The 26,147-nt window shown below is 43.3% G+C and overlaps 1 protein-coding gene across 4 annotated transcripts; it reads left to right on the forward strand.

Annotated features, from left to right (window-relative positions):
- The first annotated feature begins 542 nt into the window (after positions 1 to 542).
- Positions 543 to 24,363, forward strand: LOC148021671 (cyclin-T1-3-like). Of its 4 annotated transcripts, XM_087697159.1 has the most exons (10): positions 552 to 572; positions 682 to 698; positions 788 to 895; positions 998 to 1,252; positions 21,381 to 21,462; positions 22,111 to 22,245; positions 22,349 to 22,524; positions 22,606 to 22,757; positions 22,848 to 23,044; positions 23,143 to 24,363. In XM_087697159.1, the coding sequence occupies exons 4-10, from the start codon at positions 1,035 to 1,037 to the stop codon at positions 23,617 to 23,619; spliced, it is 1,437 nt and encodes a 478-aa protein (XP_087553285.1). In that variant the 5' UTR covers positions 552 to 572; positions 682 to 698; positions 788 to 895; positions 998 to 1,034; the 3' UTR covers positions 23,620 to 24,363. The 4 variants fall into 4 exon arrangements, with proteins under 4 accessions (XP_087553283.1, XP_087553282.1, XP_087553285.1 ...); XM_087697157.1 differs by having other exon boundaries at positions 543 to 698; positions 788 to 906; XM_087697156.1 differs by having other exon boundaries at positions 543 to 698.
- The last annotated feature ends 1,784 nt before the right edge of the window (positions 24,364 to 26,147 follow it).

Genomic DNA, 26,147 nt, shown 5'->3' on the forward strand with positions numbered 1-26,147 from the left:
AATAGAGAACACTCATGATAATCTGCATAGGATCTATAGTAGGATGTGTTGAAAATAGACGGACATGAATTTGAGATGGAGAAGACTGGAGCTTACCTTGTGCCTATGACTACTAAAAAATTCAAAGTGACAACACTTTGCAAGGCAATTGAAAGGGAAGCAAGATGCCAGTTTAAGGGGCGGAGGGTAAGGTTGAGAAGGTACATTGTCACTCTCAGAGAGAGTCTTAGCGGCAACGACCATAGTTTGGTGGGTTCCACTTGCGTTCGGTTGGGGATTATTCCCAAAATAAGCCCAATCAAAACATTCTTCCCTTGCTTCTCCCATTTTTGAAAAGGGGTTTTTGAAAGGAAAATAGGGGAAAGGGCTTTCGAAGGAATTCCAAAGGTTTTCCTTGAGAAAGTGGTACTTGACCATGTGGCATTGAGGGGATCGCGTTTTTGGATCGAACCCCCTTCAAAACCTGCACTGAAAACCCCCCGTGAGAACAGCTCCTAGTAGTGCCCAATCTAGTATTTATAGGGAGCACTTTCATAAATTCCCGGAAAATCCTGGCATCGATTGCTCGCAAGGTAAGGCTCTCTCTCTCTGTGCGTGTCCGTGTCCGTGTCTGTTCCTGTTCCTGTTCCTGTCGTACAATACTAACCATAGCCCTTCCGATCGCCTCATCGGCTCCTGCAGAGGATCCCCTTGCCAGGGTATGAACTCTCTCTCTCTCTCTCTCTCTCTCTCTCTCTCTCTCTCCACCAAAATTTCAACCCTAAATTTGCTTTCGATGGCACCGCAGAATCATCTGCTCCCTTTACCCTCCTTATCTTTGCCCATCAGAGAAGGTTTCCTTTAGGTCCTGTTGCCCCGACACCTGGCCATTGCTGCTTCCCTGTCCATCATCTCGGTAAGCTAAAGGCAAGTCTTTCTTCGAAATCGTCTGTGTGTAACATATCCAAACCCTAGATCTTTTTCTCTGCAAAATTAAGCCCTATCATCTGACTTGCAGAGGTTGAGGGATTGTGGAAAGTCTGCATCGAAGCCAGATGGCGGGGCTGCTGCAAGGTGATGGACATCAGATGGTTGATGAGTTTCAAGAGAAGCTGGAGGAGCCCGATCATTCTAGCTCCAACTGGTATTTTTCTCGCGAATACATCGAGAAAAATTCTCCATCTAGAAAGGATGGAATTGACCTGAAGAAGGAGACCTATCTAAGGAAATCCTATTGCACTTTTGTTCAAGACCTTGGCATGCGACTTAAAGTGTATGGTCTCTTCCCTTTTCCAACGGAATTTTCTGATTGTATCTCAGGATATTCGGATTGAAATTGTCTTGATTGAGTGTGATTGTAGTTGCTCGCAATCACTTGAGAATAGAATTTCTAGTTTGTATACAAACTGCTTTGGAATCTAGCACTGCAAAAACGGAGTTTTTAACTCTGTGTGCGTTATCTATGTGGCCTGCTTTGTTTGGAAGGGATGTTAAAGAGGTTATAAGCTATCTGCTATCATTTTCACTTATATCATTTACAATCAACCAAGGATTAAAAACGTCCCGTAAATTGATTACTAATCTGTGATTCATGATGCTGATGAACCAGCTACTATGTCAATGTTAGTGTTGGCTAGATTACATTGTGCAACAATTGTGCACAATCCTCAGTACTTGACACCTTGGTACATTACTTGGAACATGGTTTCTGTAACTTCAAACCTAAAGTGAGTTGCTGTTTCCACTTCAAATCTTCAAAACTTAATTGAATAAAATACTTCTGCCAAATGTGGTGTTTGAGAAAACTTTCAAGAGTACCACATTACAGGAGAAGGAACAGAACTGAAGCTTTACAGGCCGCTCCCACTGTCAGCTAAATCTGTCATGTCTTCTATAGCTGTTTTATCAGCATGAATTGTAATTGGCATGCATGACACAGTCACATCAGGGTCACTTTGAATTCAGTAGAAACAAACTAATGTACCAAACTGTTAACGTCTAACATGTATTGGAAAGGCCCCATGTCTGACAAGAAACTAGGACATCACAATGTCTGCTCAATCTTTTGGACTGCAAACATGTGAGCTGCCCTCAGACCTCTAGTTTCTAACTCCCTAGCAGTTCCCTGTGCGATCTCTTCTTTGATCAGTACAGTTTTGAGCAGAAGGTGTTGGCTATGCCTTTTGTGGTCCAATAAGAGCCAATGGGGGGCCAAATATTCTACTCCAGTGCAAGCACTCTCGACAAAGGGAATTGCCACACCTTTTCCTTCAGTCTCTCTCCTTCTTTTGTGTCTTCAGCATTTTCTCCATTGAGTATATCTGCAGGTTCCTGATCTATGCCACATGGACAGTGTTGGGATTAGAGTCAGTTTGGATCATTGCACCCTCTCATCTTGCTGTTGCAGTTTTGGAAGCAAGCTGATTGTTGGTGTTTCCCCATGCTCCCATCTTTGTTGTGAAGCAAGCTGGAGACGGCTTGTGCTTGTCTTTTACAGTGGTTCAGGCCTCAGGTAGCTGCACTTTTGGAATTTCCAGGCAAGGTTGTCTAGACTGTGCGCACCTTGTTTGGTTTGCCCTACCATGGGAGCTTCCCTATTCACCCCTTTCTCTCCTTTTCTCCTCCTTTTCCTCTCTTTGTCAATTCTATGTTTCACCTCTTAACAGCCTCCAACATCCAGAACCCTGGCCTGCACGCATATTTTTGCAGTCAGTCCACAGGAAATCTGTTCTGATTCTCCAGTTTCTCTCACCAACAACGTTACAACCGGCATTTTGTCCTCTACCAGCAGAAGATTAAGTTTCCAGCACCAGCCACCCTCATGCTGTGCCCATCTCAGCCATGCACCCTCAGGACTTCTCGGTCTCTTTGCGATTCTTTAAAAAGAAAGCGTAAAGGTGGTAGTATATAAAAGCAAAAAGTTATTTACATCACCCAAAGGGGGGTCCCTGTTACTAAAGCTTCTTGAGCAGCTTAGAAACCATCCTATAAGTAGGACCTCTCTCAGCAAGCTTAGCCATGATGATAGCTGCTTTTGACACTACACAAACAGCATAATCAACCAAAACTACCTGAGCTTGTAGCTGTACGACCAAAACTAATTCAAGTTATCATGAATTTAGAGCCTAATTTAACTCCTAAAACCAGCCCCAAAGTCATTTACTTTGAAAGAAAAGCATAAATCAAAGCATGGTAGGAGAAAATGCTTAGAAATTCCTATGAAAGGCAGTTGTGAGCATCCTCACTCTTTCAGCTCCCATCACCAGCCTTTTCGGTTCATCACTATCACATTCTGCCCACTATTGCAGCCATTGCCAACGTCCCATCTGGCTGCGTTTGCCTCCAACCCTGCTCAGTTACCATCCAGTCTGCCATTGTTCCTTGTGGCTTGGTGGATCTGCTGTTGTGGGATAGCTAGCTCCAACCAATAGTCGGCTTGGATCATTTCTTTCTCTCTGGGGGTTTCATTAAGTTGGGCTTTCATGGTTTGAGGCCTCATAATGAGGTAAGAAGGGGAGAAATTGTGGGGAGAGTGTGTGCATGGGTGTTGAGAGAGAGAGAGAGAGAGAGAGAGAGAGAGAGAGAGAGAGAGAGAGCGTTTTGAAGGGAGATTTCAGAATCTTTAAGGCTTAAGGTGAATTGAAATATGCTTGGGCCTTAAGCTGAAGGAAGTGTACTTGAGGTTGAAGTTGAGGGTGACTAAGCATGCTTGAGGCTTCAACTTGAAGTGCAAGATGCGAGAGTGGGAAGTGTGCTTCAGGCTTAAGGTGGCTGCTGAATCGAAGGGGCTTGAAGTTGGAATTGAAAGGCTAGAAGCTTGAAGTTGAAACTGAAAGCCTTCTGCTTGAAATGCAAGATGTTAGAGTGAGAAGTGTGCTGGAGGCTTAAGCTGCCTGCTGAATCGAAATGGCTTGAAGTTGGAATTAAAAGGCTAGTGGCTTGAAGTTGAAACTAAAAGGCTTGAGGCTTGAGGTGAGTTGGACTCTGTTAGAGAATCATTCCTTGGCTATGTTAGCAGTACGGATAGCGCAGGAGCCACGTCAGTAGGCAGTACAGTGCCACATCAGCGCAGAGTGCCACATCAGCTCGTTGCTCAGTCGGTTTCAGTAGTCGGACAATTTTTTTTGCATTATTTTATGCAGTCGGTTGCATTTAATGCAGCCAACCTGGTGCTGGGCACTTTTTTATTTCTTGGCTATTTATAGTCAGTGCGTAGCACATTCTCAGATATTTTGATCGTGAGATTTGACGGAGATAGACTGTAGAGACGGACAACATCCAGGTTGACGGAGATCGAGGTCCTCAAGGCGGAGACACACGCATATATTTTCTATGCACCTGTGTATATTTTTGCACTCCTATACAAGATACTACATTGCAGATTTTTTGTGTTACACTGTCTCATTCTCTCTCTCTTCTCTCTGTGTTCACTCTCTCTCAGTCTTTGTCCCACGCTTTTGCAACGCTACACTCTGACATGGTATCAGAGCGGTGAAGACGGACTGATTGAGCGTTGAACCTACTTGAAGTGGAGATTTCTGCACGACACAAGGCTGCGTTTCCAACATTTGAGGGCGAGTGGGAGGGCTGTGGATTGGATCAAGGTTGAAGCGAGCGTGGGCGTGCGGGAAAGGAGTCCAGTTGGTGAATTTGCTGCAGGTGGTTGCTGTATGATGGGGAGGAAGGCTGCGTTTTAGGTCTTGCTCTGCAAATTTTACATTTTCATCGCCTTCGGCGAAGAAGGCTCGGAAAGTGGGGGAAAGAGCCCTAGCAGGCTGTGTCTTCACAGTCAGAGGGGGCTGCTTTTGCGTTTGGGCAGGTATTACAGGTGAACATGTCTTCAGAGATTGACTTGGAGTTCCAGGCAATCATGGACAAGAAGGTGACTGTCCTATCGGCTCTTCGATCAGATCAGAAGCTTGAAGGTGACAATTACCGCATTTGGTGCGTGATGATGTTGGCCATTCTGGAGTCTTATGATTTGGTGGAGCTTGTGTTGGAGGAGATTAATCGGCCGTCGGTGATAGATGAGTCCAAACTCTCTTCAAGTGTTCATGCGGAGTGGACCAGAGCTCAGTCTCATTGGGACAAACTGAATGCTAGGATTCATTCTTTTCTATTTCTGTCTTGTACTACATCCATCATAGCTCACATTGAGCACTTGACAGTGGCTCGTGAGATATGATTGGAGCTCGATCAGATGTACAATTGGATGACCTTGATAATGAGGGTTTCTTTGGAGGTGCAAATGTGGACCTTGTCCGTGAATAAATCTTCTTCACTTCGGGAACACGTCAACAAGCTTTAACAACTTCAGATGTAGGTTCAAAGTGCGGGGAAGCCTATTTCCTTCGAAGACATGGCGATCGGTTTGTTGTCCCAGTTACCGCCACGATTCAATACATTTTATTCCGCTCTTATTGCATCGGGGTGGGAGTCGACTCTTCGGTGGGAAGAGTTTGACCGAGAGGAATAGTTGAAGGGTCAGAATATTTCCAAATCGAAGGCTTTGTTTGGTCAAGCCTCTCAAAAGAAGGGGAAGAACCAAAAGAAAAAGGAAGTCAACAAATCCAAGAAGGACAAGGAGAAGGAATTGACCTGCCATATTTGTGGTAAGATCGGTCATTGGAAGAAGGATTGCCCCGATAAAGGCAAGGACACCAAGAAGAAGGATTCTAGAGCAGTGGCTGCACCCTCATCAGTTGCTTTTCTACACTTAGCGGTCATTGAGGACTCCACATCGAAGACTTTTGATACTGCGATGACAACTCCTCAGGCTCAAGAGTGTATCATGGACAGTGGTGCCTCACGGCACATGACTCCTTCCGTTGGTGTTGCCCATTTGCGACATTCGCGCGGGCAGATTCCCATTGGAGAAAGCTCTTCTGTGTCTATTACTGCGCAGGGTAAGATGCAACTTATTCTACATGGATGTGGTGGTACCCACACTTTCGAGGTGTTGCATGTGCTGGGCTTGGGGTATCATTTACTTTTGATCCATAAGATTTTTGTTGTTGGCCTCTTGGTGGAGTTTGACAGTGATACTGCTCGAGTCCTTGATCCTGGATTGAGGAAGGTTTTCTCTGCAGGGTATGAGGAGAATGGCATCTACAAATTGAAATCTTCTACAGCTCTTACCTCTCTTCTTCATACCTCTCAGACATAGTCCGAGCTACGACATGCTCGAGCCATTAGGCATGTGTCTCCTGCATTCATGGGAAACTGCATCGGGATGTGATTCCTAACAAAGCTTCGCGGTGGTCTACTTTACTTATGGAGCTTGTATCTACGGATCTTTGTAGCCCGATAAGGACCTAGTCCCTGAAGGGGAGCTTTTACTTCATGTTGATCGTAGATGACTAGAGCAGGATAACATGAGCATATTTCTTGACATTGAAGTCAGAGGCTTTCTCTCACTTCAAGGATTGGCTTCTCTTTGAGGAGAACCGATTTGGCCGACTTCTCTTTGAGGAGAATCGATTTGGCCAGCAACTGACGACCTTGCGTTCAAGGGCGGTGAATTGAAGTCAGCGGCTATTTCTTGACATTGAAGTCAGAGGTTTTCTCTCACTTCAAGGATTGGCTTCTCTTTAGGAGAACCGATCTGGCCGGCGATTGACGACCTTGCTTTCAGACAAGGGTAGTGAATTTGCGCCTAATGAGTTTGCTTGTTTTTGTGCAGATATTTTTGTGCAGATAGGGGCATTTACTAGGAGTTTGCTAACACCAAAACTCCTCAAGAGAATGACATTTTGGAGCGGAAGAACCGAAGTGCGATCGAGATGGCGCGCACCATGATGGAGCACCGATAGACACCTTAGTTTTTGTGGGCCGAGATAGTTGCTACCGTAATTCACATCCTCAATAGATTTCCCACTTTGGCCGTTGACAAGATGACACCTTTTGAGGCTTACTTTGGGACTAAGCCTGATGTCTCGTATTTCAGGATCCTTAGGTGTGACACCTATGTGCACATTCCGAGGACACAACATGACAAGTTTGAGGCGGCTTCTCTCAGTCCCAAGGTTATCGTTTGTTTGATCCCGTCAAGCAGGATGTCTACACGAGCCGAGATGTGTGGTTCATGGAAGTTCCAGCCATAGAGGGGGGTGAGGAGCATCCCGTCCTTGGAGATCTAGGGGAGAGTTGGGCTCTCGAGACAGTTCTTTTGGAGCCCGAGCATCTTGATGGAGATTCTTCTTCTGATTCAGAGTCTTCTCTTCCACTGGCCACCCTAGTGAAGCTTCTGCCCGGTGGATGTTTCCGAGTCTTCAGCAGATGGAGAGCGACGGGGAGAGGTCCGGCTTCTTCCTCGTTGGGCCCGTGATACACTTCGAGATTCAGGGATCGAGGGGTCCCTGAGGAGTGGGAACCGCAGGATGGGGACCGTGACGGCCATGGAGGAATCAGACACATTCTTTGGAGCTTGTTTGCTCTAACTATTGTTTGATGACTCGTGTTATGCAAGATTGTGAGCCGGCTTTAGTGAAGGAGACTTTGCAGTCTGACCATTGGCGAAAGGCTATGGAAGCCGAGTTAGAGGCTATTGAGAGGAATGACACTTGGTCTTTTGTGTCTCATCCCTCTCACAAGAAGGTGATTGGTGTCAAGTGGGTCTTCAAGACCAAGTACCTTAGCAATGGTTCTTTGGACAAGCACAAGGCTTGCCTTGTTGCTAAAGGTTTTGCTCAACGCCCATGCATTGACTTCCATGATACCCCCCACTGCTCATATGGCGACTATTCGAGCTGTTCTTGCCTTGGTTGGCCATAGGAGATGGTGTGTCTATCAATTGGATGTGAAGTCGGCCTTTCTCAATGGTGACTTGCAGGAGGAGATCTGTGTTGAGCAGCATCCTGGCTTTGGATCCTCAGATGGGACAATTTACAGGTTGCAGAAGGCCTTGTATGGCCTCAAGTAGGCTCCGCGTGCATGGAACGAGAAGATCAACTTGTTTCTTCAGTCAAAGTTGAGATATCCGCGCTCCAAGGCAGAACATTTCCGTGGCTGGTCGTGTGTTGTTTGTGTTGTATGTTGATGATTTGATTTTGACAGGGGATCATATACAGAAGGTCCAAGAGACCAAGACAGCTTTACATCATACGTTTGAGATGATAGATTTAGGGCTTTTTCATTTCTTCTTGGGTCACGAGATTTATCAGCCTCAAAGGGGGATTTTTCTCTCTCAGCAGAGATATCTTCAGGAGCTCTTGGTGACTTTTGCGATGGAGACTTGTCGGACCATTTCTACTCCTATGGTTTTGAACTGGAAGGCCACTTCCCACTCCGATTCTCTTGTGATGGATGCTTCCCGCTACCGTTAGTTGATTGGATCCTTGATTTGGCTACTCAACACTCATGTTGATCTTTGTTTTGCTGTTCGGTATTTGAGGGGGACCTCTGACTTAGGGATTTCTTAACGTTTAGGTACAGATGCTTCTGATCTCGTTCTTGCAGGTTAGAGCGACTTGGATTGGGCTGGCAATGAGGACTACTGACGGTTTACTACAGGCTACTGCTTTACCTTGGGTCTAGGTGTTATCTCATGGAGTAGTAAGAAGCAGCCCACGATAGCCCTTTCTTCTACTAAGGCAGAGTATCGGGCTGCGTCTTCCACCACATGTGAGGTTGTGTGGCTTCGAAGATTGTTGGAGGAGTTTGGCTGCCCCCAGACTCGTCCTACTCTTCTGCGGTGCGACAATGAGAGTTGCAATGCCTTGGTACGGAATCCTATGTTCCATGCCCGGATGAAGCACATTGAGATCCAGTATCACTTCATTCGAGAGAAGCTTCTAGTTGGGGCCATTGATGTGGAATATTGCAAGACGGAGGATAATCTTGCAGATTTGTTCATGAAGGCGCTTCCCCAGGCTCCTCTTTCGCAACATTCCAGATCCCTTAGTCTTTTGCCCTGTCCAGGATCTGAGAGGGGGTGTTAGGGAGTCATTTCCTGGCCAGTCCAGCAGTACGGACAGCGCAGGAGCCAAGTCAGTAGGACACGTCAGCAGGCAGTATAGTGCCATGTCAGCGTAGAGTGCCACATCAGCTGGCTACTCTGTCGGACAGCAGTTTTGTAGTTGGACAGTTTTTTTGCATTATTTTATGCAGTCGACTTGGTGTTGGGTACTTTTTATTTCTTGGCTATTTATTGACAGTGTGTAGCACATTCTCAGATATTCTGATCGTGAGATCTGATGGAGACAAACTCTAGAGACGGACAGCACCCGGGCTGACGGAGATCGAGGTCCTCAAGGTGGAGACACAGCAGATATTTTCTCTGCACTTGTGTATATTTCTGCACTCCTATATGACATACTACAGTGCAGATTTTCTGCGTTAGTCTCCTTTTCTCTCTCTTTCTTCACTCTATGTTCACTCTCTCTCAGTCTTTGTACTACGCCACCGTATCGCTGCACTCTGACAGACTTATGCTTCATGCATATATTATAGGATTCGGATAATATTCAAGGTAAAGGTTTGATGCTGTATTTTACTGTTCCAAAATAATATATATACACGAGAGAGAGAGAGAGAGAGAGAGAGAGAGAGAGAGAGAGAGAGAGAGAGTCCAGGTAATCTGATGTAGTATGTGAAAAGCTGAATAGCTTGTGAGAGAGTAAGCTTGAGCACTCAATTATTTGATATGTCATTGTATTTTGTGAATAATGAGAGAGAATAATTGTTAATGAGAGAGAGTTTGCTGTGGTTTTAAATTTGGCATTATTCATGAAACAGATTACATGACATGGAGTCTCATGTACTGCAACTTGAGAGAGAGAGAGAGAGAGATTTTCTGTTGCAGCATGTGTGGTCACTGATAGACTGTAGTCATTTGTTACAATTGTGTAGAAATGATTGTGTCTGTGTGCGTGTGTGTGAAATCTGAATGTCTAGAGCGTGCGTGCGCAAGATTTGATTTGAATCTTTGCAATTTTCTACTCAAGGCTGAGACAAAATGGAAGAGAAAGTGGGTACTAGTGGTGCCATCATCACATTGTGGTGGTGATTGTGAATTTGTTGGAACGTCTTGGATTAGTTTAGAATCCAGATTCATTCAATTGGCAGTCTTTAAGGAAAGAGTAAAAAGAAACACTTAACATGTTATTTAATGTTTACGATTTTATGCCTAAAAACACTTTGTTCTATTAAAATGTTTCATATCAACGAAATGTTTTACATAAAACGTTTTATATCGAAACATTGGAGTTAAAACGTCTCACGTCAAAACTCATGTGTTTTCCACTAGAGGTTTCATCACCGATCATTGTGCCTTGAAATCCTAGGTGAAAAATTTCGCTAGGGGCTTGAAACACCACAAGACACTTGACGGAAATGACCGAAACGTTTCGCTTACTGGAACATGCTTTACCTATCCTGTTTCTATGTTTCTAACCTATCTAGGAGCCATTTTGGCCGTTTTGCTTAACTATGTTGTGATCTGTCCGAGATAACTGCGATTTGCTGCATCAGCATTTTCTATGTAGTTGCCAGCTTTTATTGCTGCCATGTCAGCATTGCCAACATTTATTACTGCCACATCAGCATTTTACGCCTATTGGCCATGTTGAGAAATCACTTCTTTAGTTCACACACTTCATTTTAGGGTTTTGCATTGACAGCCCCAAAAAGGGTTGGTGTCCACATTTTGGCCACTTTTCAGTGGGCGCCCCCATAGTGGCGTGCCACCTTAGATTGCTTATGCCTATAAATAAGCAATCACTTCATTCATTCTTCACTTCTACCACTTCTGCCACTCTTTAGTCATTCTTCATCTCTCTTCCTCCGTCATCTGACACCCCTCTCTTCTCTCATTAGCTCCTTCCACTACCTTGACACCCCTTCAAGATGACATTGCGGTTCATGGCTTGTGGCTGCCTTCACCCTTCTTCTTCTGCTTTAGGTGCCCTATTCCATTATTAGGCCTTGCATTTGGAGCATCTTCCACTTGGAATCAATATCCTTTTTCATCAGGCTCCACCTTCACTTGCGTTTTTTAGTGTGGAGATCATCTTGCTTGGCATCATCATCTCTAGTTTGGTATCGGCATCCTAGCCTCTAGTGACAATCTACATAATCGAGCGTCAATGATTTTATCACTCGTCTATCACAAGGGCTATTGGGACCTGTGTTTTTGTAGCCTGGCTCATTCTCCATCACTTGGCGTCACTCATTTGTCACAGGGGCTGCTGGGATTTGTGTTTTTGCAGCCTGGTTGCTCCTTTGTCACTTGGCATCACTCGTTTATCACAGGGGTTGTTGGGACTTGCAGTTTTGCAGCCTAGCTTCTCCTCCATCACATGGTATTACACGTCTATCTCAGGGGTTGTTGGGACCTACGTTTTTATAGCTTGGCTTCTCCTCCATCACCTGGTGTCACTCATTTGTCACAGAGGCCGTTGGGACTTGCGTTTTTGCAGCCCGACTCATTTTCTAGCATCTAGCTGCTCTCCATGCATTTGACAGTTCTGACACTCTGGGATTTGCGTTTTCTTGCCCAGGTCACTCCTCGGCATTGGAGAACAGCGGTTTACTCCCTTCACAACTGGCGATCATCTTCCACATCTTCAATGGCATTAGAGGACTACGGTTCCCTCCCTCAACTCTTTTCCTTCACCTTCTAGTGATTACTTCGATAGCCCATTGCCTGGAGAACCGTGTTTTGCTCCCTTTATTGTGTAGATTCCCCATAGGTGTTGCCGCTTGCTTTTCTTCTCATAGCATGATTCAGTGTGCTATCACCATGTTCTTCTTGTGTTTTTGAGTTTCTCCTCTCTCTCAGTGTTTGCCATACATTCTCTGTGTTACTCCCCCAAATGTTAGAGAGTCATTTCTTGGACAGCAGTGTGCAGAGTAGTACGGCCAGAGTGCCATGTCAGCAATTGCAGGAGCCACGTCAGTAAGTGCAGTATGGCCATATCAGTCGGACATTTGCCATGTTAGCACAATCGGTCAGATACAGCAGCAGTCGGACAATTTCAAGCAGAAGACATGATTTTGGTCATTTTTTTGGTATTTTTTCTTTGCTATTTATAGGCTGCTGGTGACTAACAGCACATGGGCTGACGGAGATCGAGGTTCTTAAGGCGGAGACATACGCAGATATTCTCTCTGCACCCGTGTATATTTTTTCATTCCTATACAACATTCTACACTGCAGATTTTCTGCATTTTATTGTCTCCTCTCTCTCTAAGTCTTGGTCCCATGCTTTCGCATCGTTGCACTCTGACATGGTATCAGAGCGGTGAAATCGAACTGACTCATTGAAGAACGTACCTGAAGAGGAGATTTCAGGGCAACACAAGGCTGCGTTTCCAGCATTCGAGGGTGAGCGGGAGGGCTGCGCATCGGAACTAGGATGAAGCGAGTGTGGGTGTGCAGGAAAGGAGTCCAATTGGTGAATTTGCTGCAAGTTGTTGCTGTTTGAAGGGAAGGGAGGCTGTGTTTTAGGCCTTCCATTGCAGATTTTACCTTTTCATGGCTTCCGACAGTTGAAGAAGGTTTGGGAAGCAGAGGAAAGAGCCCTAACAGGCTATGTTTTCATAGTCAGAGGGGGGCTGTTTTTGTGTTTGTGCAGGCATTGTAGGTGAACATGTCTACAGAAACTGACTTGGAGTTCCAGGTGATCATGGACAGGAAGGTGCTTGCTGTCCTACCGGCTCTTCCGTGATCAAAAGCTTGATGATGACAATCATCACATTTGGCGCATGATGATGTTGGGCATTCTGGAGTCTTATGATTTGGCGGAGCTTGTGATGGAGGAGATTAACAAGCCCTTGGTGAGAGATGAGTCTAAACTCTCTTCCAATGCTTGTGTGGAGTTGACCAAGGCCCAGTCTCATTGAGACAAAGTGAATGCCAGGATTCGTTCTTTTCTTTTTCTGTCTTGTACTACAGTCATGATAGCTCACACTGAGCACTTGATAGTGGCTCAAGAGATATGGCTGGAGCTCGACCAAATGTATAACTGGATGACCTTGATGAAAAGGGTTTCTTTGGAGGTGTAGATGCGGACCTTGTTTGTGAATAAGTCTTCTTTGCTTCGGAAACACATCAACAAGCTTCGGCAGCTTTAGATGCAGGTTCAAAATGCGGGGAAGCCTATTTCCTTCGAAGACATGGCGATCACTTTATTGTCCCAGTTGCCGCCATGATTCGGTACCTTTTATTCCGCTCTTATTGCATCAGGGCGGGAGTCGACTCTTCGGTGGGAAGAGCTTGTTTCTATGATCTTGGACCAAGAGGAACAGTTGAAGGGACAGAATGCTTCCAAATCAAAGGCTTTGGTTGGTTAAGCCTCTCAGAAGAAGAGGAAGGACCAAAAGGAGGAGGAGGACAACAAATCCAAGAAGGACAAGGAGAAGGAATCGACTTGCCATATTTGTGGTAAGACCGGTCATTGGAAGAAGGATTGCCTTGACAAGGACACGAAGGACACCAAAAAGGATCCGAAGGATTCTGGAGCGGTGGTTGCACCCTCATCAGTTGCTTTTCTACACTTAGTGGTCATTGAGGACTTACACCAAAGACTTTTGATACTGCGATGACAGCTCCCCAAGCTCGAGAGTGGATCGTGGACAGTGGTGCCTCACGGAACATGACTCCTTCTTGCGTTGGTGTTGTCCATTTGCGACCTTCGCGTGGGCAGATTCTCATTGGAGACAGATCTTCTGTGTCTATTGCTGTGCAGGGTGAGGTGCAACTGATTCCAGATGGACGTGGTGGTACTCACACTTTCGGCGTGTTGCATGTGCCAGGCTTGGGTTATCATTGCTTTTGGTTCATAAGATTTGTTCTCTTGGTCTCTTGGTGGAGTCTAATAGTGATGCTGTTTGAGTTCTTGATCGTGGATCAAGAAAGGTTTTTTCTTCAGGATATGAGGAGAACGACATCTACAAATTGAAGTCTCCTACAGCTCTTACCTCTCTTCTTCTTACCTCTCAGACAGATTCCGAGCTATGGCATGCTCGGTTTGGCCACTTGAACTATGAGTACCTTTGGAAGGCGTCGCGAGGATCGTTTGTCCGAGGTTTGCCGGACATAGTGGTGAGCCAATAGCCATGTGTCTCTTGCATTTGTGGAAAACTGCATTGGGATGCGATTCCTAACAAAGCTTTGCGGCGGTCTACTTCACCTATGGAGCTCGTATCTACGGATCTTTGTGGTCTGATGAGAATCGAGTCCTTGAAGGGGAGCTTGTACTTCATGTTGATCATAGATGACTACAATAGGATGACATGGGCCTATTTCTTGACGTTGAAGTCGAAGGCTTTCTCCCACTTCAAGGATTTGCTCCTCTTTGTGGAGATTCGATCTGGCCAGAGACTGAAGACCTTGCGCTCAAACAATGGTGGTGAATTTGTGTCTAATGAGTTTACTCATTTTTGTGCAGATAGGGGCATTCACCAGGAGTTTGCTAACACCAACACTTCTCAAGAGAATGACATTTTGGAGCGGAAGGACCAAAGTGTGATCGAGATGGCATGCACCATGATGAAGCACCGACAGACACCTCAGTTTCTGTGGGCCGAGGCAGTGACCGCAGTTCACAACCTCAATCGATCTCCCACTTTGGCCGTTGATAGGATGACACCTTTTGAGGCTTACTTTGGGACTAAGCATGATGTCTCTTATTTCAGGATCTTTGGGTGTGACACCTATGTGCACATCTCGAAGATGCAGCGTGACAAGTTCGAGGTGGCTTTTCGAGGACAAGTTTTTGTTGGCTACAGCTCCCAGTCCCAAGGTTATCGTCTGTTTGATCTCGTCAAGCGGATGTCTACACGAGCCGAGATGTGTGGTTCGTGGAAGTTTCGGCCATAGAGGGGGTTGAGGAGCACCCCATCCTTGGAGATCTGGGGGAGAGTTGGACTCCCGAGATAATTCCTTTGGAGCTAGAGTTTCTTAATGGAGATTCTTCTTTTGATTCAGAGTCTTCCTTTACACCGCCTCCCCCAGTGTGGAGATTCTGCCGGTGGATGTACCCGAATCTTTAGCAGATGGAGAGCGACGGAGGTTCGGCCTCCTCCTCGTTGGGCCTGTGACACACTCCGAGATTGAGGGATCGAGAGGGTCCTTGAGGAGTGGGAACTGCAAGATGGACCGCGGAGGTCACGGAGGAATCAGACACATTCTACGGAGCTTGTTTGCTCTAACTATTGTTTGGACAAGCTCTAACTATTGTTTGATGACTCGTGCTATGCAGGATCGAGAGTCCACTTCTTTAAAGGAGGCTTTGCAGTCTGGCCATTGGCGGAAGGCTATGGAAGCCCAGTTGGAGGCTATTGAGAGAAAAATGGCACTTGGTCCCTTGTGCCTTGTCCCTCTTACAAGAAGGTAATTGGTATTAAGTGGGTCTTCAAGACCAAGTACCTTAGCGATGGTTCTTTGGACAAGCACAAGGCTCGCCTTGTTGCTAAAGGTTTTGCTTAGTGCCTAGGTATTGACTTCCATGATACTTTTGCCCCCACTGCTCGTATGGCGACTATTCGAGTTGTTCTTGCCTTGGCCATACGAGATGGCCTGTCTATTAGTTGGATGTGAAGTCGGCCTTCCTCAATGGTGACTTGTAGGAGGAGATCTATGTAGAGCAGCCTCTTGGCTTTGGATCCTTGGATGGGAAAGTTTACAGGTTGAAGAAGGCCTTGTATGGCCTTAAGCAGGCTCCGCGTGCATTGAACGAGAAGATTATCTTGTTTCTTCAGTCAAAGTTGGGATATCGGTGCTCCAAGGCCGATCCGCAGCTTTATGTGCACACTTCCATGGCTGGTCGTGTGTTATTTGTGTTGTATGTTGATGATTTGATTTTGATAGGGGATCATGTACAGAAGGTCCAAGAGACCAAGACAACTTTACATCAGACGTTTGAGATGATAGATTTGGGGCTTCTTCATTTCTTCTTGGGTCATGAGATTTGTTAGTCTCAGAGGGGGATTTTTATCTCTCAGTAGAGATATATTCAGGAGCTCTTGGTGACTTTTGCGATGGAGACTTGTCGGACCATTTCTACTCCTATGGATCGGAACTGGAAGGCCACTTCCCACTCCCATTCTCCTGTGATGGATGCTTTCCTCTACCGTCAGTTGATTGGATCCTTGATTTGGCTACTCAACACTCGTGTTGATCTTTGTTTTGCTGTGGGTCTTTTGGCAGGGTTCATGAGTGAACCCAAACAGGTGCATTGGTAGGCTGCCTTGAGGATTCTTCGGTATTTGAGGGGGACCTTTGACTTAGGGATTTCTTATCCTGTAGGTAAAGATGCTTCTGATCTTGTTCTTGCAAGTTAGAGCCACTCGGATGGGCTGGCGATGAGGACCACCGACGGTCTACTTCAGGCTATTGCTTTACCTTGGGTACAGGTGTTATCTCATGGAGTAGCAAGAAGCAGCCCACGGTAGCCCTTTTTTCTATTGAGGCGGAGTATCGGGTTGCGTCTTCCACCACATGTGAGGCTGTGTGGCTTCGAAGATTGTTGGAGGAGCTTGACTACCCCCAAATTGGTCCTACTCTTTTGCGGTGCGACAATGAGAGTTGCATTGCCTTGGTACGAAATCCTATATTCCATGCCCGGACGAAGCACATTGAGATCCAGTATCACTTCATTCAAGAGAAGCTTCTGGATAGGACCATTGATGTGGAGTATTGCAAGATGGAGGATAATCTTGCGGATTTGTTCACGAAGGCGCTTCCCCAGGCTCTTCTTTGGAGACATGCCAGATCCCTCAGTCTTTTGACCTGTGCAGGATCTGAGAGGGGGTGTTAGAGAGTCATTCCCTGGACAGCGGTGTGCAGAGCAGTACGGCCAGAGTGCTACACCAGCAGTTGCAAGAGCCATGTCAGTAAGTGCAGTATGGTCAGGCCAGTCGGACAGTTGCCATGTCAGCACAGTCGGTCAGGTACAGCAGCAGTCGGACAGTTTCAGGCAGCCGACCTGATTCTTGTCATTTTTTTGGTATTTTTCCTCTGCTATTTATACCAGTCCAGTTGAGCACTTGGACACATCTGACATCTGACAGAGACAGCGTGCTGGTGAGCACACGGGCTGATGAAGATCGAGGTCCTCAAGGCGGAGACATATGCATATATTCTCTTTGCACCCGTCTATATTTCTGCATTCCTATACAGCATTCTACATTGCAGATTTTCTGAGTTTTACTGTCTCCTCTCTATCTCTCTTCTCCCTGCGTTCACTCTCTCTCAGTCTTGGTCCCACGCTTCTGCATCACTGTACTCTGACACCAAACCCTACTGCCTCTTTGCACTGTCACTTATTTTGATATGGTATCTGAGCATACCTGTTATTTTCGATAGGCTAGCATTTATGGCTTTATTTGCTGCTGGTGGGTCAGTTTTCGGCATATTTGGCTATATGTAGCCATATTCCGCTGGCTGGTCATCATTATTCTGTCTTCAGCGGGTTCTCTGTCAGATGGCTGTAGTCTTCTCCATCTCTGTCATGGACAGCAGGCTGCACACTCACCATCTCTGTCACTGTCATCGTGTCCATCACCTTTATAGGTGTTGTCATCATTATTCTGCCTTATCCGGTGCCCCTCAGTGATGCCTTGGGCTGCGTGCAGGGAATGATCAGTCCTTGTATTCAGCTTTCCTTCATTGTTAGTGCAGATTTTTCTTCTCTTCCTGCTTTCTCCGCTCCTCTCCTTCTCTTCCATGTTCATGATTCCCATCTTCAATCCTCAATCTTGTCTCCATTACTTTGGCTTTTCCATGGCTGTAAATTCTCTGAATAATTATCATATTCAGCATTTAAGTATTCATTCATTCTATTTTTTCTAAGGGTTAAATCTTGAAAATAATTTAGTATTATAATTATAATTGCAAGTCTACTATGTTGTTCAGGGCGTTTATAGCTTTGCAATGGTGGTTCAATTTACTCCATTAGGGCATAGCTCTCACCACTTGGATGTAATTTAAGCAAATGTTTTTTTTCTTATGGCTCACAGCCACCTTTAAGATGGATGTTATGAGAGCTTGGGATGGTTTAAATGCAAAAGATTTTGCAACTTTACAAGATACTAAAAAGTTTTGGGGTGCATTGTGCTGTGCTTTGATACGATGATGTATATGGAGGTGCAAAGGAAGGTGAACATGAGAGAGAATGAAGGATGAGTACAATAGAGAATGATAAATGACTAAGGCTGTTAACCCCAAGCAAAGAAATACTAAATATGGAATAAAGTATCTACAAGTGTGGAGCTTACAAATAGGCAATATGATGATAGAGGGCTAACTTGAATTGAGAGGGATGAATATGGCCAACCTGATCTAAATAATGAAAAGGGCCTCACCTAAAATGGTTGCCTGCAACACGTTTGACCTAAACAGATCACATTATGACACATGACAAAATGTGCACTTGAACACAACATTATTAGGACAATTTGGGTGCCTAGATATAGAGCTGGTCGCTAACTCTCAACAATGATTGTTGTTTTGGCATAGGATGGCATGGAAGCGTCCTAATGCCTGTAGATAAAAGAGCGTATAGCTGATTTGGCACATGATGCATCGATTGTGGCAGCCTTCTAATGCCTTTAAAAATGAAAGTTCAATGCATGCATTTTGCTTTTAGTTTTTTAGGTTTAAGTGGTCTTGGTTTTCTTTTTGAGATTTTTACTTTCCACACATGATAGTTTGTGTGAAAATCAGCTTTATTTTTGCACAAGTAGACCAACAAATTGCTTTATAGGCTATCCTACCACAACTAGCGCTAGGGTTTACCTCATAAATTGTGGATTCTTGGAAGTAATACTTTCACATTCCATTCCAAGGAAGTGATGGTTTTTTCGTCAAACAAACAATCCAAGTGCAAATAGTGTCTCTATGCTTTGTACATGGGTTGGTACACACTCTACGTGAAGAGTAGGGGGGTATTGCTAGCCTCAACTTCTAAGGGCCTCATTGTTTGTCAAGGTGGAATGTCTCTCTTGGTGAAGAAGATTACCATCCCTTCCTTTGGTGGCCTTCTAGTGGTAAGATTGGATAGTGTTATACCTAGGTATGGAAGGTCAATGGTGTATTTTCATAAATCACTAGATTGAGGCATACAGTCTCATCTAACTACTCATCTAACTAGATGGTCATGGAAAGAAAACACACCTCATTGCTGGTATTTATAGGTATGTATTGTAATTTCTTGAATTTTCAAGTTGTTAGATGTTGTGGATCTTGTGGTGCACTTTGTAGATGGTTTGTGGGAGACATTTGGAGCTAATGTCAACTATGGAGATTGACATCTATTTACTACTTTTAAGTTGTGTGAAGTATTGTAAATGCTTTTTTCAAGGATGCATTACATTAGCGATTGGTGTCTAGAGGAAAAGACTCCAATGCATGCCATGGGGTTTCAATAGGGTGTCAACGTTTTGTATCTATGAGTTGAGATTCACTTGTTGGCACGTTACATGTGATCCAAAAAGACCTTTGCAGGATGTGGTGGTGGTTTTCTAGTTCAAGTTTTCAAGCTGGTGTAGAGGCTTTGTTGGGACATTGAAGATCTATCATTTGGTTTTCACATAAATATCCAATGAATTTTTTGTTTAGGAATCCATCCATAATTGCCCATTGAATGAACTGCTAGGATTGTTTGTTCCATCCCTCACTAGATAAACCATTAGGGGCACTTGTTGGATGTTGTGGCTCAATTGGGTGAAATCCATTCATTTCACACTTCTCTTAAAAAAAAAGAGAACAAGCTAACTTTCTTGGGAGGAAGGATGGCTTTCATTCCTTGCACTCCATCTCTAGGACATGATACAAAGTAATTCACAACAAATTTGCTCTTAAAGTTGGGGATTCAATGCACATTGGGCGAGATAGGTTGTTTGGTGATAAGGCAGCAGATTCCACGTTGTCAGAGCTCATGAAGGATCTACTTCATTCCTATTAAACAGATTTAGATAGGATGGGTACGTGTAACATTCCTAGATTTTTCGAAATATGGGACTTGCATTTATGTTTCAGCTTTTCCTACATGGATCAATAGTGGACAAAAATAATGATCATGACAGAGTCCATGATTCAAAGGGCCCACCAAATTTAGCTATTGAGAGTGAGCTTTTGGGCATGAGCATTTTGTTAAAACCTCCTTCATTTGCTGTAGCTTGTGGAGGCATCAGGAAGATTTGAAGATGGACACTAAGAATCCATAATGTGGGGTAATTGCACTACTCGGTCTGAACAGTATAGCCACACCTCAAGTGTGGCTATACTGTGGGGTAATTGCACTACTCGGTCTGAACAGTATAGCCACACCTCAAGCTCATAACAAGTGCATTGTGCCAATGGCCTCAGCCCATTCTTCTTCTCTTCTGATGAAAGAATGCTGTTTTGTATGTGGAAGAATAATGAGTTGTTCAAAAAGTAAAGTGGTTCAATTTGTAACATGAAAGAGGGTTATCAAATTGCAATTGCAAGTATTGTCAACTTTTCCTCCTTTACATATCAGATTTTGTGATGTTAAGAGGCATGTATTTTTTTCTTAGAAAATTCCAAACTTTCTCTGGGAGTTAGGCTTTGTCACTCAAGGGTGGCATAATCTTTGTGCTCCCAAACTTCATCTTGCTGTCACATATGTGGAACTTAGTATTGGATGTAGTTTTGATCAATGTTGCATGGAGACTCTTTTTAAAAAAATATGAAACATATGGAACTTGTCCTCCCAAAAATGCAACAAAAGAGTTTTGCATTAGAATTTAGAGTTTACAGTTGTATTGCAGTTAGTTTACTGCAGTATACAGTATATAACAGTCAGAATATATATGTATGTATATATCTCCAGTAATTAGATCACAGTCATGATTGTTCATAGTTTTACTACAGTCTGCAAGATGCATCAGATTGGAGCAAATACCTTGTAACATTTATATCCTTGAAGATCCTTAAAGAAAATTTAGGTTTAGAAATGGCATTTTGTGTATGTATTCTTGGAGGTTTGATATTGTTGAGAGGTTTATAGAATTTGATCATTGGCCATGTAGGGAATGGATAAGTAGGTTTATTCTTTGGATATTTTATGGATTCAGGTTTTATGACCCATACTTTTGGGTACATGTAAGAAACAAATTTCAGACATTTTCAAAATCCTAAAAATTAATATTTTAGGAAAACTTGTTTACTACCTTGCTGTTCAAAACTTCTGGTGTCTATGGTTTTGATGCTAATATTGCTCTTGTGCACATCCGTATGCATGTGTGCACACCCACACCCACACCCACCCACACACACCCACACCCACACCCATACCCACCCACACCCACACACACCTAGCAGCAAAGTGAAATAAGTGTTTTGGGAACAGGAGGGAGGTGGGGAGAAATGTTTCGGAAAAGAGAGAGAGAGAGAGAGAGAGAGAGTTCTGATGTTTTTGAAACTTTTTAATCAGGCCACAGGTTACGATTGCAACGGCGATAGTGTTTTGCCATCGTTTTTTCCTGCGGCAATCTCATGCAAAGAATGATAGATTTGTGAGTCAATACCTTGTGGTTTCTTTTGGGTTATGTTCTAAATATCAAGAGGAGGCAGTTGTTTCTGGCAGAACAAAGTAGTTTCAGAAGCTTGTATAAGACTGTATTGTACCTTTTATTTTGCAACTTTTTCTTTGGATGTAGAGAACAAAGAGTTGGATTCCCTTCTCTCTCTTTAGTGATTCTGAGGGTGTTTGCTGTCTTGCTAGAGATGGGGCTTTTTTATGTATGATATTAAGTCTGGAAAGTGTCATTCAAGTGGCCAATTGATAAAGTGGTGTAGTCAGGTGAGGTGAAAGGAGTAGAGTTCTGCAAACCTGCTAGGCTACTAGTGATTTAGGGAAATTTTCTTCTCCTGTTTTAGTATGGCTAAAGACCTGCTAATCATTCAGAATGACAATGAATTGTAGTAGTCTGGTAAGGTGAAAGCAGTACAGTTGGAGGACTAAGGCTGAGATCCTGTTTGTAGTATTCGGTTGTCTTAGAAGCTTTCTCATTTCACTCTCAGATTACCATTGTGACCATCTTGTTTCCGTTTTTGTTTTTTTGGGCACGTTCATTAGAGAACTGTTTTTAGTTATTGCGGTAAAGTTTATGGTATCCTGACAAACTATTATCTCATAGCAGTAATGCTGTTTATTTCTGCAGATGATAGCTACAGTCTGCATGTTCCTAGCTGGGAAGGTTGAGGAAACTCCGAAACTTCTTCAGACTGTTATACAGCTCTCATATGAAATAAGACACAAGAAAGACCCAAGTGCTGTGCAGAGAATCAAGCAGAAGGTGCGATGTACCTTTTTGCATTTAGAATCATTTTCTCAATGGTGCCTGTCATTCCCAATCTGCTGGCAAAAGTAGCCTCAATTCTGTAAACTATGTTTTGCAGGATGTTTATGAACGAGAAAAAGAACTAGTGCTTCTTGGGGAGCGCCTTGTTCTTACCACTTTGGGTTTTGACCTCAATATTCACCATCCATATAAACCTTTGGTTTCTGCTATCAAGAAGTTCAAAGTTGCACAAAGTGCCTTGGCTCAAGTTGCTTGGAACTTCATCAATGATGGGTAGAAATTGTGTCAACGTTTGGTTGGCTCTTTGTTCTCGTCATCTTTGTACTTTGATCTGATAGGAGTAACATTGTACAGGCTTCGTACCTCTCTATGCTTGCAATTCAAGCCTCACCATGTTGCTGCTGGAGCTATATTCTTGGCTGCAAAGTTCCTAAAGGTTAAGCTTCCCTCAGATGGGGAGAAGCTCTGGTGGCAGGAGTTTGATGTGACTCCCCGGCAATTGGAAGGTGGACATGATCTAGAGATATACTGTGGTATTATCTTCTAGATTTTTGTTCTCTCTCGAAAATCTAACAACCATGTTTGCTCTTTTATAGAAGTGAGTAACCAAATGCTAGAACTTTATGAGCAAAATAGGGGATTGCCTGGTTCTCGTTCTAGTGATCCTGGTGCTGCGAGTACTGGGATGAACATGCATAGTAGTGCAGGTAATCAGAATGACAAAACAGTGACAAGTGAGGCACCTCCTGGTACACCCCAAGTTGAAGAAAGGAGGTCAGCTGCAGAAGCAAAGGTAATTTATGTTGATGATTCTGGGTTCACACGTTTCCTTGCTTGAGCCAAATGACATATCTGTCTATTGCAGCAATTACTAATAAGATTCTCTTACAGCATGACCTGCGCAAGGCTTCCTTGGTTGGCCTCGAGGAGGTGAACATTGACAAGGTAAAAGAGAAAAGGCGGAAACACAGGCTGGAAGGTGGTGATAAATTTGCTAGAACGAAGCTTAGTGATGAAGAAGAACTGCTTGAGAGAGAGATGGAAAATGGACATAAAGATGCAAACAAGTATACATCTTCACATCAGGCAAATGAGTATCAGCCATCATCGCGGTTGGAAGGCAGAGAGACAAGTTTCTCCAGTAAGCATGAGATTGATGGGGAAACATTAATTGAAGGAGACAATCAAGGTGATCCCTGGCTTGGTTCTGCTGATGGCAAATTTCGACAAGTGCATATCAGAGATCATCAATACCATCATGCCCAAAATCAACGGAAGGTAGAGGTTGATTTAGATCATCATCGCCAAAAAGAGAGAGATTGGCAAGAAAGGGATCATAAAAGGCCACGCTATGAGCATGTAAAATAAAGTTTTGGTTGGTGGATGGTGTATACAGTCTGCTGCAAAGCATCAGATGGGGGGCTTCATTTCAGATGCACTGCCACAAGTCTTGAGCAGGGCATTGGTGGAGAGAATCATCTCACTCCTGTAAAAATAAGACTTGAAAAAGTAAATAGCCTGGTGTCCAGCCTTGTGAATCTAACATGTCTTGGAACTCTCAGTTTCAGGTGCCAAATGAGTGCTTGGACATATGTGGGTTTTAGCATGGGCTAGCTGCTGTGTGAAGACATCGAGATCTATGAGACAATGAGGTGATTCTAGACGATGTCACAGCGGATGCTGTATAGTCAAAGCAAGGTTGTTTTGAGCTCTTATTCTGCTGTCTGTCTTGCCTTGTTATTTGAGCATAGAAATATGCTAAAAAGTAAAATGTGGGAGGGGGCAGGCACATATACCCTTTTGAACATTTTGCTTCATGAGATGTCATGTGGTGGGTATGGGGTGGCTATGAAAGGTTGTATGTAACAGAAGTGCAAGCGGTAAAGTTAGTTGAACTAGTGATAGAGCAAAAGATATCAGCAGGCTTGTACTTTGTGTTCACTTTTCCATTTGGAAGAAAATACTTCGCGGCAAATTCAAGAATTGTCCTTGTGGATTGCTGAGATACATAATAACACATTTGTCAATTCTAGAGATTGGTCTGAGATTTTGTCATGTCCTTATACACATGACCTTGCATAGTGCAGCTATTTATTTGATTCTTAAATTATTTAATCTTTCCAACAATAAATTTTCTATTTTATTTGATGAATTTATTTATCTATAGTTATTATCATATAGGAAATTGGTTTTTTAAGGTTACACTTATTATTATGACATTTTTCACTTAGCAAGACAATTGAAGCTTTGAAGCTATATATTTAAATGCTAAGTTTTAACTTAAAATTATAGTTATGATTAGTAAGACTCTGTTTTTATACCTACTTTTGACTATCCTTAATCTTGAATCTTAATATTCTTGCATGAGTTAAAACCAAAAAGGGATTGTCATAACAATATTTTAATGCAGTGGGAGCAAAGGTCAATACTCTTAACAATTTATAAAATCGTGAGAAGTTTTAACTTAAAATTATAGTTATGATTAGTAAGACTCCGTTTTTATACCTAGTTTTGACTATCCTTAATCTTGAGTCTTAATATTCTTGCATGAGTTAAAACCAAAAAGGGATTGTCAAAACAATATTTTAATGCAGTGGGGGCAAAGGTTGATACTCTTAACAATTTATAAAATCGTTGGGATTGACCAAGTGCGTTCTGATCACTTTGGTTACCAAGTGATTGGATCTGTCAAATTTGTGGTTAGTATATTGGTCACATGAGCTCTTCTCATTTAGGTTAGGATTGTGCAATAAGGTTAATATGTTGCAAAGTGTGTTGGGTCAAAGTAATCAAATGGTTGGTGAATAAGTTTTGAATAGGTGATCTATCAAATTCAATCTTTATTGGGTTGGTCAAAGACTTTAATTATCTTTATGTGTAACTAGGTGAACTGGTGCTGAAACAATCAAAACTTTCAAAATCTCTACTTTTAGTAAAAAGTTGCTAAAACAATTGCATCTAGAATGTGGGATTTTGTCATATTGGGCTTTGGTGGAAAGTTGACCTAAGATTTTCTTTTGGAATTGAAAGCTTTGTGCATCTCTCATGTGGTTCTAGTTATTCATATATAGTATTAGTGGTTCTCTTTCCTACTTGCTAGTCATCATGTTTTTGTAAGCATTTATTACTTATGTACATATATACATACATATGAGAGATTATTGGTGGCCAAACTATGGTCATCAAGAGTTCCTCTCATTGAGTCTTGTAGACATTTATAATTTGAACAAGAATCTAGCTTTGTCAAATCTTTGTCTTATCAAATTTCTCCTCTCAGCTCATTTTGATAATTGTATGGATGCTCCTCTCTGATGGGTATGACCAAACAAGGTCATCTTTGCAAGCCACTTGGGTTGATCACTTATTGACCACACAACAAAATCATTGTTGGTGGACAAGCAACTTTTTGTATTGTTGTGCGTGAAAAGATGACTTTGGTGTCCTTGTTTTAGCAACAGATGTATCATGGTGTCGTAAATTGCTTGCTTTCCGGATGACTTGTGCTCACTACAAATTGACTGTTTTTCTTTGAGTGTCAACAAAATGCTATCTAGTTTAGACCTTACTTTCTAGGGGTTTTTGGGTTTCCTTTTTGAATAAGCGTGAAATATATATTAAAGTAAGAAAATAAAAACTTTCCACAAGAGGACACTCCCATTGGTAAAGCTAGGAATTACATAACACATTCCTTAATTGTAAACCAAGCTATTGCCCTCTTGAGAGTAACCATGGGCACTTGCACTAACACATTCCTTCATTGTAAACCAAGCTATTGCCCTCTTCACAATAAACATGGGCACTTGCATTAAACCAGGGTAAAGGCACCCTCAGAGAGGCATTTCACACATGTCATAGCATCAATGCGAATGCCCTGGGCATTCGACTATTGAGGCACC

The sequence above is a fragment of the Lygodium microphyllum genome, chromosome 17, assembly GCF_053477565.2.
Source record: "Lygodium microphyllum isolate KBCC chromosome 17, Lygodium_microphyllum_v1.1.10, whole genome shotgun sequence".
Lineage (NCBI taxonomy): Eukaryota > Viridiplantae > Streptophyta > Polypodiopsida > Schizaeales > Lygodiaceae > Lygodium > Lygodium microphyllum.